Below are 14,295 nucleotides of genomic sequence, written 5' to 3' on the forward strand. Positions count from 1 at the left end.
CCTACCCGGAGCGTAGATCAACGAAGTGCAGTCTCAAGACACCGTAGAAAACACAGCCGTCCTGTGTTGTTCGATCTGGGCAGCGTCGCCGCTCCAACCCGTCGCTACGGTCCCCTTTGTTGACGCAGGCTTTGCCGTCCTGGCCCAGGGCAGGTTCGACGAACATCCTCTGTCAAAGATGACGTCGTAGTCAAGAGTGTTTAAAACATGTTATAATCAAAGCACGTTCAACAGAGTAGCATTAAGCTAACGGCCGCTCCAACCGTCGGTCGCTACTGCCCCTGCCCGTGAGACGGCGAGCGAACGGCGCACGCGACCAGAGGGGAGCAATGATATAACACTCACCCAGACAGGCCGCCGTTCTGAAACCCTCCTCACTTTTTAAGAGAAAAGAGAAACAAGATGTTAACACAGTTTTACAACGGTGATTTTACCAACACCCGACGGAGCCAGCACAATACCCAACTGGCCTGTGTAGCTGACTTGAACACAGATCTTCCGCTATCGAACATCTATGCCCATATCTCCTCGTGAGGGAATACTCTCATTTGGATATGAAAGATGGGGCCTTAACACAGTGACAGAGAGATATCCACTCGTCCAGAAAACACAGGGATCACCAGTGTTAATGGTCGTGGCCCACTAGTTAAAACTATAATGGGCTTCAGACCAAGGTCTTCTGTCGCCTAAGAGGCTGAACAAAGGACCCTAGCCTGGGGCCGGTTTTCATAAACATTGTCAATTAGCCCCCATAGCACTAACAGACAAGTGGAGCCTGCCAGCAAAACATAACTCACCAAACCTGGAACCCACCGCTTCTCACAACAGCGGCGCGTCCTACAGCCCGGCTGTGTCTTTACCGCAACCAGCACACAGCAAGGACTGCAGTTGGAAAAGTATGTAGCGGCGCGCGAACTCCCAATACGAAAACCGGTGGAGGATTTTTAGAATGATCATCATCTTCCAGACACTCCAGTACGAAGACAATATCGCCGTATTTTCTCGAAAATAGTGAGAGAGAAAATAAAGATATGATGTCAACGTATCCTTGCTTTCCAACTCTTCTCCTACCATCACATCACTTCAAGTGTGGGGATCTACCGAGGCACTTCCTTGTGGTGAAAGCGAGAAGGAGGCGAGTGGGTGGCCCCACCCCTGCTTATATGGGTAAGCTGATAGGGGTGTGGTCAGACAAATATTGGGATTAAAGGTACATTGTGGTCTTTATTCAGTGCGTGTGCACGTGTGCGAGGACAGTGCAGAGAGTGACGCCGAGCGAGAGCTATACGATACAGAACTAATGTTGTACTGTTGACTCACCCTGGCAGAGATCACCCTCTTTAACTAATGTTGTATTGTTGACTCACCCTGGCAGAGATCACCCTCTTTAACTAATGTTGTACTGTTGACTCACACTGGCAGAGATCACCCTCTTTAACTAATGTTGTACTGTCGACTCACCCTGGCAGAGATCACCCTCTTTAACTAATGTTGTATTGTTGACTCACCCTGGCAGAGATCACCCTCTTTAACTAATGTTGTACTGTTGACTCACCCTGGCAGAGATCACCCTCTTTAACTAATGTTGTATTGTTGACTCACCCTGGCAGAGATCACCCTCTTTAACTAATGTTGTACTGTTGACTCACCCTGGCAGAGATCACCCTCTTTAACTAATGTTGTATTGTTGACTCACCCTGGCAGAGATCACCCTCTTTAACTAATGTTGTACTGTTGACTCACCCTGGCAGAGATCACCCTCTTTAACTAATGTTGTATTCGCAGGTGTGTATACGATGTGTGTTTTAGCTGATATCAGCTCACCTTACTAGAGTCTTGAAGGTTGTTTGAAAGTTGCTAGACATCTGTAACTCAGCCTTCTGAAAACCACTCTGATATTAACCCTCTGACTAGAAGCTCTACTGATATTAACCCTCTGAGTAGAAGCTCTGATATTAACCCTCTGACTAGAAGCTCTACTGATATTAACCCTCTGACTAGAAGCTCTGCTGATATTAACCCTCTGACTAGAAGCTCTACTGATATTAACCCTCTGACTAGAAGCTCTGATATTAACCCTCTGACTAGAAGCTCTACTGATATTAACCCTCTGACTAGAAGCTCTGCTGATATTAACCCTCTGACTAGAAGCTCTACTGATATTAACCCTCTGACTAGAAGCTCTGATATTAACCCTCTGACTAGAAGCTCTACTGATATTAACCCTCTGACTAGAAGCTCTGATATTAACCCTCTGACTAGAAGCTCTACTGATATTAACCCTCTGACTAGAAGCTCTGCTGATATTAACCCTCTGACTAGAAGCTCTACTGATATTAACCCTCTGACTAGAAGCTCTGATATTAACCCTCTGACTAGAAGCTCTACTGATATTAACCCTCTGACTAGAAGCTCTACTGATATTAACCCTCTGACTAGAAGCTCTGATATAAACCCTCTGACTAGAAGCTCTGATATTAACCCTCTGACTAGAAGCTCTGATATTAACCCTCTGACTAGAAGCTCTACTGATATTAACCCTCTGACTAGAAGCTCTGCTGATATTAACCCTCTGACTAGAAGCTCTACTGATATTAACCCTCTGACTAGAAGCTCTGATATTAACCCTCTGACTAGTAACTCAACTGATATTAAGCCTCTGACTAGAAGCTCTACTGATATTAACCCTCTGACTAGAAGCTCTGATATTAACCCTCTGACTAGAAGCTCTACTGATATTAACCCTCTGACTAGAAGCTCTACTGATATTAACCCTCTGACTAGAAGCTCTGCTGATATTAACCCTCTGACTAGAAGCTCTGATATTAACCCTCTGACTAGAAGCTCTGATATTAACCCTCTGACTAGAAGCTCTACTGATATTAACCCTCTGACTAGAAGCTCTACTGATATAAACCCTCTGACTAGAAGCTCTACTGATATTAACCCTCTGACTAGAAGCTCTACTGATATTAACCCTCTGAGTAGAAGCTCTGATATTAACCCTCTGACTAGAAGCTCTACTGATATTAACCCTCTGACTAGAAGCTCTGCTGATATTAACCCTCTGACTAGAAGCTCTACTGATATTAACCCTCTGACTAGAAGCTCTGATATTAACCCTCTGACTAGAAGCTCTACTGATATTAACCCTCTGACTAGAAGCTCTGCTGATATTAACCCTCTGACTAGAAGCTCTACTGATATTAACCCTCTGACTAGAAGCTCTGATATTAACCCTCTGACTAGAAGCTCTACTGATATTAACCCTCTGACTAGAAGCTCTGATATTAACCCTCTGACTAGAAGCTCTACTGATATTAACCCTCTGACTAGAAGCTCTGCTGATATTAACCCTCTGACTAGAAGCTCTACTGATATTAACCCTCTGACTAGAAGCTCTGATATTAACCCTCTGACTAGAAGCTCTACTGATATTAACCCTCTGACTAGAAGCTCTACTGATATTAACCCTCTGACTAGAAGCTCTGATATAAACCCTCTGACTAGAAGCTCTGATATTAACCCTCTGACTAGAAGCTCTGATATTAACCCTCTGACTAGAAGCTCTACTGATATTAACCCTCTGACTAGAAGCTCTGCTGATATTAACCCTCTGACTAGAAGCTCTACTGATATTAACCCTCTGACTAGAAGCTCTGATATTAACCCTCTGACTAGTAACTCAACTGATATTAAGCCTCTGACTAGAAGCTCTACTGATATTAACCCTCTGACTAGAAGCTCTGATATTAACCCTCTGACTAGAAGCTCTACTGATATTAACCCTCTGACTAGAAGCTCTACTGATATTAACCCTCTGACTAGAAGCTCTGCTGATATTAACCCTCTGACTAGAAGCTCTGATATTAACCCTCTGACTAGAAGCTCTGATATTAACCCTCTGACTAGAAGCTCTACTGATATTAACCCTCTGACTAGAAGCTCTACTGATATAAACCCTCTGACTAGAAGCTCTACTGATATTAACCCTCTGACTAGAAGCTCTACTGATATTAACCCTCTGAGTAGAAGCTCTGATATTAACCCTCTGACTAGAAGCTCTACTGATATTAACCCTCTGACTAGAAGCTCTGCTGATATTAACCCTCTGACTAGAAGCTCTACTGATATTAACCCTCTGACTAGAAGCTCTGATATTAACCCTCTGACTAGAAGCTCTACTGATATTAACCCTCTGACTAGAAGCTCTGCTGATATTAACCCTCTGACTAGAAGCTCTACTGATATTAACCCTCTGACTAGAAGCTCTGATATTAACCCTCTGACTAGAAGCTCTACTGATATTAACCCTCTGACTAGAAGCTCTGATATTAACCCTCTGACTAGAAGCTCTACTGATATTAACCCTCTGACTAGAAGCTCTGCTGATATTAACCCTCTGACTAGAAGCTCTACTGATATTAACCCTCTGACTAGAAGCTCTGATATTAACCCTCTGACTAGAAGCTCTACTGATATTAACCCTCTGACTAGAAGCTCTACTGATATTAACCCTCTGACTAGAAGCTCTGATATAAACCCTCTGACTAGAAGCTCTGATATTAACCCTCTGACTAGAAGCTCTGATATTAACCCTCTGACTAGAAGCTCTACTGATATTAACCCTCTGACTAGAAGCTCTGCTGATATTAACCCTCTGACTAGAAGCTCTACTGATATTAACCCTCTGACTAGAAGCTCTGATATTAACCCTCTGACTAGTAACTCAACTGATATTAAGCCTCTGACTAGAAGCTCTACTGATATTAACCCTCTGACTAGAAGCTCTGATATTAACCCTCTGACTAGAAGCTCTACTGATATTAACCCTCTGACTAGAAGCTCTACTGATATTAACCCTCTGACTAGAAGCTCTGCTGATATTAACCCTCTGACTAGAAGCTCTGATATTAACCCTCTGACTAGAAGCTCTGATATTAACCCTCTGACTAGAAGCTCTACTGATATTAACCCTCTGACTAGAAGCTCTACTGATATAAACCCTCTGACTAGAAGCTCTACTGATATTAACCCTCTGACTAGAAGCTCTACTGATATTAACCCTCTGACTAGAAGCTCTACTGATATAAACCCTCTGACTAGAAGCTCTACTGATATTAACCCTCTGACTAGAAGCTCTGCTGATATTAACCCTCTGACTAGAAGCTCTGATATTAACCCTCTGACTAGAATCTCTACTGATATTAACCCTCTGACTAGAAGCTCTGATATTAACCCTCTGACTAGAAGCTCTACTGATATAAACCCTCTGACTAGAAGCTCTACTGATATTAACCCTCTGACTAGAAGCTCTACTGATATTAACCCTCTGACTAGAAACTCTGATATTAACCCTCTGACTAGAAGCTCTACTGATATTAACCCTCTGACTAGAAGCTCTACTGATATTAACCCTCTGACTAGAAGCTCTACTGATATTAACCCTCTGACTAGAAGCTCTACTGATATTAACCCTCTGACTAGAAGCTCTACTGATATAAACCCTCTGACTAGAAGCTCTACTGATATTAACCCTCTGACTATAAGCTCTGATATAAACCCTCTGACTAGAAGCTCTACTGATATTAACCCTCTGACTAGAAGCTCTGCTGATATTAACCCTCTGACTAGAAGCTCTGATATAAACCCTCTGACTAGAAGCTCTGATATTAACCCTCTGACTAGAAGCTCTACTGATATAAACCCTCTGACTAGAAGCTCTACTGATATTAACCCTCTGACTAGAAGCTCTACTGATATTAACCCTCTGACTAGAAGCTCTACTGATATTAACCCTCTGACTAGAAGCTCTACTGATATTAACCCTCTGACTAGAAGCTCTACTGATATTAACCCTCTGACTAGAAGCTCTGATATAAACCCTCTGACTAGAAGCTCTACTGATATTAACCCTCTGACTAGAAGCTCTGATATTAACCCTCTGACTAGAAGCTCTGATATTAACCCTCTGACTAGAAGCTCTACTGATATAAACCCTCTGACTAGAAGCTCTGCTGATATTAACCCTGACTCTAGAAGCTCTGATCTGCTTGTTACTCCCAGTTGTTGCATGCATTTGAACATCTGGTAGTAGAGAAATACAGTGACATTAGTGAAAATAAACAATACAGTGGTTTTCACAAGGGTAAATGACCTACGCCAGGCGTTTTATGGAGCATATTTTCAAGCATTTACAACATCAATATCAGTGTGAAGGTTCGGATGACATCTACCAAAACATACACTTCATACAGCTATGCAGACATACATGGTTAAAGAGCAAGGCACTAACGCTGCCAGGGTTAGGGGTCCCAATCCCTGTGTCGCTCTATGGGTAGAGCAAGGTACTACCACTGCCACAGGGTTCATTGGTTGAATTGTTTTAACTCTTTCAGACCCGGCTGGCTCAAGACTCTCTTCACCAAGTTCATCACCTTCACTGTGAAGCTGGTCGTTAAGGCCCAGGTGAGGAGTGTGTGTCATTAAGGCCCAGGTGAGGAGTGTGTGTCGTTAAGGCCCAGGTGAGGAGTGTGTGTCGTTAAGGCCCAGGTGAGGAGTGTGTGTCGTTAAGGCCCAGGTGAGGAGTGTGTGTCATTAAGGCCCAGGGTGAGGAGTGTGTGTCATTAAGGCCCAGGTGAGGAGTGTGTGTCGTTAAGGCCCAGGTGAGGAGTGTGTGTCGTTAAGGCGCAGGTGAGGAGTGTGTGTCGTTAAGGCCCAGGTGAGGAGTGTGTGTCGTTAAGGCCCAGGTGAGGAGTGTGTGTCGTTAAGGCCCAGGTGAGGAGTGTGTGTCGTTAAGGCCCAGGTGAGGAGTGTGTGTCGTTAAGGCTCAGGTGAGGAGTGTGTGTCATTAAGGCCCAGGGTGAGGAGTGTGTGTCGTTAAGGCCCAGGTGAGGAGTGTGTGTCGTTAAGGCCCAGGTGAGGAGTGTGTGTCGTTAAGGCCCAGGTGAGGAGTGTGTGTCGTTAAGGCCCAGGTGAGGAGTGTGTGTCGTTAAGGCCCAGGTGAGGAGTGTGTGTCGTTAAGGCCCAGGTGAGGAGTGTGTGTCGTTAAGGCCCAGGTGAGGAGTGTGTGTCGTTAAGGCCCAGGTGAGGAGTGTGTGTCGTTAAGGCCCAGGTGAGGAGTGTGTGTCGTTAAGGCCCAGGTGAGGAGTGTGTGTCGTTAAGGCCCAGGTGAGGAGTGTGTGGTCGTTAAGGCCCAGGTGAGGAGTGTGTGGTCGTTAAGGCCCAGGTGAGGAGTGTGTGTCGTTAAGGCCCAGGTGAGGAGTGTGTGTCGTTAAGGCCCAGGTGAGGAGTGTGTGGTCGTTAAGGCCCAGGTGAGGAGTGTGTGTCGTTAAGGCCCAGGTGAGGAGTGTGTGTCGTTAAGGCCCAGGTGAGGAGTGTGTCGTTAAGGCCCAGGTGAGGAGTGTGTGTCGTTAAGGCTCAGGTGAGGAGTGTGTGTCGTTAAGGCCCAGGTGAGGAGTGTGTGTCGTTAAGGCCCAGGTGAGGAGTGTGTGTCGTTAAGGCCCAGGTGAGGAGTGTGTGTCGTTAAGGCCCAGGTGAGGAGTGTGTGGTCGTTAAGGCCCAGGTGAGGAGTGTGTGGTCGTTAAGGCCCAGGTGAGGAGTGTGTCGTTAAGGCCCAGGTGAGGAGTGTGTGTCGTTAAGGCCCAGGTGAGGAGTGTGTGTCGTTAAGGCCCAGGTGAGGAGTGTGTGTCGTTAAGGCCCAGGTGAGGAGTGTGTGTCGTTAAGGCCCAGGTGAGGAGTGTGTCGTTAAGGCCCAGGTGAGGAGTGTGTCGTTAAGGCCCAGGTGAGGAGTGTGTGTCGTTAAGGCCCAGGTGAGGAGTGTGTGTCGTTAAGGCCCAGGTGAGGAGTGTGTCGTTAAGGCCCAGGTGAGGAGTGTGTGGTCGTTAAGGCCCAGGTGAGGAGTGTGTGTCGTTAAGGCCCAGGTGAGGAGTGTGTGTCGTTAAGGCCCAGGTGAGGAGTGTGTGGTCGTTAAGGCCCAGGTGAGGAGTGTGTGTCGTTAAGGCCCAGGTGAGGAGTGTGTGTCGTTAAGGCCCAGGTGAGGAGTGTGTGGTCGTTAAGGCCCAGGTGAGGAGTGTGTGTCATTAAGGCCCAGGTGAGGAGTGTGTGTCGTTAAGGCCCAGGTGAGGAGTGTGTCGTTAAGGCCCAGGTGAGGAGTGTGTGTCGTTAAGGCCCAGGTGAGGAGTGTGTGTCGTTAAGGCCCAGGTGAGGAGTGTGTGTCGTTAAGGCCCAGGTGAGGAGTGTGTGTCGTTAAGGCCCAGGTGAGGAGTGTGTGTCGTTAAGGCCCAGGTGAGGAGTGTGTGTCGTTAAGGCCCAGGTGAGGAGTGTGTGTCGTTAAGGCCCAGGTGAGGAGTGTGTGTCGTTAAGGCCCAGGTGAGGAGTGTGTCGTTAAGGCCCAGGTGAGGAGTGTGTGTCTTTAAGGCCCAGGTGAGGAGTGTGTGTCGTTAAGGCCCAGGTGAGGAGTGTGTGTCGTTAAGGCCCAGGTGAGGAGTGTGTGTCGTTAAGGCCCAGGTGAGGAGTGTGTGTCGTTAAGGCCCAGGTGAGGAGTGTGTGTCGTTAAGGCCCAGGTGAGGAGTGTGTCGTTAAGGCCCAGGTGAGGAGTGTGTGTCTTTAAGGCCCAGGTGAGGAGTGTGTGTCGTTAAGGCCCAGGTGAGGAGTGTGTGTCGTCAAGGCCCAGGTGAGGAGTGTGTGTCGTTAAGGCCCAGGTGAGGAGTGTGTGTCGTTAAGGCCCAGGTGAGGAGTGTGTCGTTAAGGCCCAGGTGAGGAGTGTGTGGTCGTTAAGGCCCAGGTGAGGAGTGTGTGTCGTTAAGGCCCAGGTGAGGAGTGTGTGTCGTTAAGGCCCAGGTGAGGAGTGTGTCGTTAAGGCCCAGGTGAGGAGTGTGTGTCTTTAAGGCCCAGGTGAGGAGTGTGTGTCGTTAAGGCCCAGGTGAGGAGTGTGTGGTCGTTAAGGCCCAGGTGAGGAGTGTGTGTCGTTAAGGCCCAGGTGAGGAGTGTGTGGTCGTTAAGGCCCAGGTGAGGAGTGTGTGTCGTTAAGGCCCAGGTGAGGAGTGTGTGTCGTTAAGGCCCAGGTGAGGAGTGTGTCGTTAAGGCCCAGGTGAGGAGTGTGTGTCGTTAAGGCCCAGGTGAGGAGTGTGTCGTTAAGGCCCAGGTGAGGAGTGTGTGGTCGTTAAGGCCCAGGTGAGGAGTGTGTGTCGTTAAGGCCCAGGTGAGGAGTGTGTGTCGTTAAGGCCCAGGTGAGGAGTGTGTGTCGTTAAGGCCCAGGTGAGGAGTGTGTCGTTAAGGCCCAGGTGAGGAGTGTGTGGTCGTTAAGGCCCAGGTGAGGAGTGTGTGTCGTTAAGGCCCAGGTGAGGAGTGTGTGTCGTTAAGGCCCAGGTGAGGAGTGTGTGTCGTTAAGGCCCAGGTGAGGAGTGTGTGTCGTTAAGGCCCAGGTGAGGAGTGTGTGTCGTTAAGGCCCAGGTGAGGAGTGTGTGTAGTTAAGGCCCAGGTGAGGAGTGTGTGTCGTTAAGGCCCAGGTGAGGAGTGTGTGTCGTTAAGGCCCAGGTGAGGAGTGTGTGGTCGTTAAGGCCCAGGTGAGGAGTGTGTGTCGTTAAGGCCCAGGTGAGGAGTGTGTGTCGTTAAGGCCCAGGTGAGGAGTGTGTGTCGTTAAGGCCCAGGTGAGGAGTGTGTGTCGTTAAGGCCCAGGTGAGGACTGTGTGGTCGTTAAGGCCCAGGTGAGGAGTGTGTGTCGTTAAGGCCCAGGTGAGGAGTGTGTCGTTAAGGCCCAGGTGAGGAGTGTGTGTCGTTAAGGCCCAGGTGAGGAGTGTGTGTCGTTAAGGCCCAGGTGAGGAGTGTGTGTCGTTAAGGCCCAGGTGAGGAGTGTGTGTCGTTAAGGCCCAGGTGAGGACTGTGTGGTCATTAAGGCCCAGGTGAGGAGTGTGTGTCGTTAAGGCCCAGGTGAGGAGTGTGTCGTTAAGGCCCAGGTGAGGAGTGTGTGTCGTTAAGGCCCAGGTGAGGAGTGTGTGTCGTTAAGGCCCAGGTGAGGAGTGTGTGTCGTTAAGGCCCAGGTGAGGAGTGTGTGGTCGTTAAGGCCCAGGTGAGGACTGTGTGGTCGTTAAGGCCCAGGTGAGGAGTGTGTGTCGTTTATGCCCAGGTGAGGAGTGTGTGTCGTTAAGGCCCAGGTGAGGAGTGTGTGTCGTTAAGGCCCAGGTGAGGAGTGTGTGGTCGTTAAGGCCCAGGTGATGAGTGTGTGTCGTTAAGGCCCAGGTGAGGAGTGTGTGTCGTTAAGGCCCAGGTGAGGAGTGTGTGTCATTAAGGCCCAGGTGAGGAGTGTGTGTCGTTAAGGCCCAGGTGAGGAGTGTGTTGTTAAGGCCCAGGTGAGGAGTGTGTTGTTAAGGCCCAGGTGAGGAGAGTGTGTGTCGTTAAGGCCCAGGTGAGGAGTGTGTGTCGTTAAGGCCCAGGTGAGCAGTGTGTCGTTAAGGCCCAGGTGAGGAGTGTGTGTCGTTAAGTCCCAGGTGAGGAGTGTGTGGTCGTTAAGGCCCAGGTGAGGAGTGTGTGGTTGTTAAGGCCCAGGTGAGGAGTGTGTCGTTAAGGCCCAGGTGAGGAGTGTGTGGTCGTTAAGGCCCAGGTGAGGAGTGTGTGGTCGTTAAGGCCCAGGTGAGGAGTGTGTGTCGTTAAGGCCCAGGTGAGGAGTGTGTGTCGTTAAGGCCCAGGTGAGGAGTGTGTGTCGTTAAGGCCCAGGTGAGGAGTGTGTCATTAAGGCCCAGGTGAGGAGTGTGTGTCGTTAAGGCTCAGGTGAGGAGTGTGTGGTCGTTAAGGCCCAGGTGAGGAGTGTGTGTCGTTAAGGCCCAGGTGAGGAGTGTGTGTCGTTAAGGCCCAGGTGATGAGTGTGTGTCGTTAAGGCCAAGGTGAGGAGTGTGTGTCGTTAAGGCCCAGGTGAGGAGTGTGTGTCATTAAGGCCCAGGTGAGGAGTGTGTGTCGTTAAGGCCCAGGTGAGGAGTGTGTTGTTAAGGCCCAGGTGAGGAGTGTGTTGTTAAGGCCCAGGTGAGGAGAGTGTGTGTCGTTAAGGCCCAGGTGAGGAGTGTGTGTCGTTAAGGCCCAGGTGAGGAGTGTGTCGTTAAGGCCCAGGTGAGGAGTGTGTGTCGTTAAGGCCCAGGTGAGGAGTGTGTGGTCGTTAAGGCCCAGGTGAGGAGTGTGTGTCGTTAAGGCCCAGGTGAGGAGTGTGTGTCGTTAAGGCCCAGGTGAGGAGTGTGTGTCGTTAAGGCCCAGGTGAGGAGTGTGTGGTCGTTAAGGCCCAGGTGAGGACTGTGTGGTCGTTAAGGCCCAGGTGAGGAGTGTGTGTCGTTTATGCCCAGGTGAGGAGTGTGTGTCGTTAAGGCCCAGGTGAGGAGTGTGTGTCGTTAAGGCCCAGGTGAGGAGTGTGTGGTCGTTAAGGCCCAGGTGATGAGTGTGTGTCGTTAAGGCCCAGGTGAGGAGTGTGTGTCGTTAAGGCCCAGGTGAGGAGTGTGTTGTTAAGGCCCAGGTGAGGAGTGTGTTGTTAAGGCCCAGGTGAGGAGAGTGTGTGTCGTTAAGGCCCAGGTGAGGAGTGTGTGTCGTTAAGGCCCAGGTGAGCAGTGTGTCGTTAAGGCCCAGGTGAGGAGTGTGTGTCGTTAAGTCCCAGGTGAGGAGTGTGTGTCGTTAAGGCCCAGGTGAGGAGTGTGTGTCGTTAAGGCCCAGGTGAGGAGTGTGTGTCGTTAAGGCCCAGGTGAGGAGTGTGTGGTCGTTAAGGCCCAGGTGAGGACTGTGTGGTCGTTAAGGCCCAGGTGAGGAGTGTGTGTCGTTTATGCCCAGGTGAGGAGTGTGTGTCGTTAAGGCCCAGGTGAGGAGTGTGTGTCGTTAAGGCCCAGGTGAGGAGTGTGTGGTCGTTAAGGCCCAGGTGATGAGTGTGTGTCGTTAAGGCCCAGGTGAGGAGTGTGTGTCGTTAAGGCCCAGGTGAGGAGTGTGTTGTTAAGGCCCAGGTGAGGAGTGTGTTGTTAAGGCCCAGGTGAGGAGAGTGTGTGTCGTTAAGGCCCAGGTGAGGAGTGTGTGTCGTTAAGGCCCAGGTGAGCAGTGTGTCGTTAAGGCCCAGGTGAGGAGTGTGTGTCGTTAAGTCCCAGGTGAGGAGTGTGTGGTCGTTAAGGCCCAGGTGAGGAGTGTGTGGTTGTTAAGGCCCAGGTGAGGAGTGTGTCGTTAAGGCCCAGGTGAGGAGTGTGTGGTCGTTAAGGCCCAGGTGAGGAGTGTGTGGTCGTTAAGGCCCAGGTGAGGAGTGTGTGTCGTTAAGGCCCAGGTGAGGAGTGTGTGTCGTTAAGGCCCAGGTGAGGAGTGTGTGTCGTTAAGGCCCAGGTGAGGAGTGTGTCGTTAAGGCCCAGGTGAGGAGTGTGTGTCGTTAAGGCTCAGGTGAGGAGTGTGTGGTCGTTAAGGCCCAGGTGAGGAGTGTGTGTCGTTAAGGCCCAGGTGAGGAGTGTGTGTCGTTAAGGCCCAGGTGATGAGTGTGTGTCGTTAAGGCCAAGGTGAGGAGTGTGTGTCGTTAAGGCCCAGGTGAGGAGTGTGTGTCATTAAGGCCCAGGTGAGGAGTGTGTGTCGTTAAGGCCCAGGTGAGGAGTGTGTTGTTAAGGCCCAGGTGAGGAGTGTGTTGTTAAGGCCCAGGTGAGGAGAGTGTGTGTCGTTAAGGCCCAGGTGAGGAGTGTGTGTCGTTAAGGCCCAGGTGAGGAGTGTGTCGTTAAGGCCCAGGTGAGGAGTGTGTGTCGTTAAGGCCCAGGTGAGGAGTGTGTGGTCGTTAAGGCCCAGGTGAGGAGTGTGTGGTTGTTAAGGCCCAGGTGAGGAGTGTGTCGTTAAGGCCCAGGTGAGGAATGTGTGGTCGTTAAGGCCCAGGTGAGGAGTGTGTGGTCGTTAAGGCCCAGGTGAGGAGTGTGTGTCGTTAAGGCCCAGGTGAGGAGTGTGTGTCGTTAAGGCCCAGGTGAGGAGTGTGTCGTTAAGGCCCAGGTGAGGAGTGTGTGTCGTTAAGGCTCAGGTGAGGAGTGTGTGGTCGTTAAGGCCCAGGTGAGGAGTGTGTGTCGTTAAGGCCCAGGTGAGGAGTGTGTCGTTAAGGCCCAGGTGAGGAGTGTGTGTCGTTAAGGCTCAGGTGAGGAGTGTGTGGTCGTTAAGGCCCAGGTGAGGAGTGTGTGTCGTTAAGGCCCAGGTGAGGAGTGTGTGTCGTTAAGGCCCAGGTGAGGAGTGTGTGTCGTTAAGGCCCAGGTGAGGAGTGTGTGTCGTTAAGGCCCAGGTGAGGAGTGTGTGTCGTTAAGGCCCAGGTGAGGAGTGTGTCGTTAAGGCCCAGGTGAGGAGTGTGTGTCGTTAAGGCCCAGGTGAGGAGTGTGTGTCGTTAAGGCCCAGGTGAGGAGTGTGTGTCGTTAAGGCCCAGGTGAGGAGTGTGTGTCGTTAAGGCCCAGGTGAGGAGTGTGTGTCGTTAAGGCCCAGGTGAGGAGTGTGTGTCGTTAAGGCCCAGGTGAGGAGTGTGTGTCGTTAAGGCCCAGGTGAGGAGTGTGTGTCGTTAAGGCCCAGGTGAGGAGTGTGTGTCGTTAAGGCCCAGGTGAGGAGTGTGTAGTTAGAGGGACTGTGTAGTTCTGCTGACAGCTATACCAGGTCGGTAGTCCGATAAATTCGTATTTCCGATCAATCGTATAAAACATCGGTAAAAATGAAAATATACACTTTGACTACTGTTTTTGATAGGGTTATGGTCTTTACTCTTGGCTACAAAAAAAATATTTAAAAACATTAACCTCTTAACATCCAAGGGCCCACATGTGGACGATTCTTTGCCGACCTCTAGTGGCTCGGGTTTTAATACAATATATAGATAGAATTAAAGCCCTATTTGTTGCCTGTCGATTGCCCTTTCAGGTGACAAAATCCGTTCTGCGGTTCTCGAGTTACATGCCGATATGTGAGGCGTGCCCCAAAGTACGCAAAAGTACACATTACCACCCCCGACTCCCGGGGCTCTAGCTCCGTCAATCATTTGGCGATCTCGAAGATCTTTGCACAGGGTTGTAGCCAATGCGTGTGGCTTTCCAATGATACCCCATGATATGATAATTGGGGATCTAATACGGTCTCTATTGATCGATTTATGATAAAGAAAAGCAGGGTACCCCTATAGGGGGACCTTAAGAGGCTGCAATTCTAAACTGGCCACCGTAAATGGCCAAACCCCCCACCCCCACCCCCTCCTAATAGACAGTCTCCTCCCCACCGCATGTATATATTCTCTCCCAGCCGTGTGTATATTTCTCTCCCACCCACCCACCCACCCACCCCCTCCAA

The 14,295-nt window shown here is 50.0% G+C and overlaps 1 protein-coding gene across 1 annotated transcript in view; it reads left to right on the top strand.

Moving 5' to 3' along the window:
* Positions 1-14,295, top strand: part of cetp (cholesteryl ester transfer protein, plasma) — a gene marked incomplete at both ends in the record, with an annotated part of 106,561 nt that overhangs the window by 33,080 nt on the left and 59,186 nt on the right. The window contains one exon of the mRNA XM_084315517.1: positions 6,399-6,468. Coding sequence (XP_084171643.1) covers positions 6,399-6,468 — 70 coding nt within the window. The remainder of the gene's footprint in view (positions 1-6,398; positions 6,469-14,295) is intronic.

Source organism: Notolepis coatsorum (assembly GCF_963971535.1).
Source record: "Notolepis coatsorum genome assembly, chromosome: 6".
Classification (NCBI taxonomy): domain Eukaryota; kingdom Metazoa; phylum Chordata; class Actinopteri; order Aulopiformes; family Paralepididae; genus Notolepis; species Notolepis coatsorum.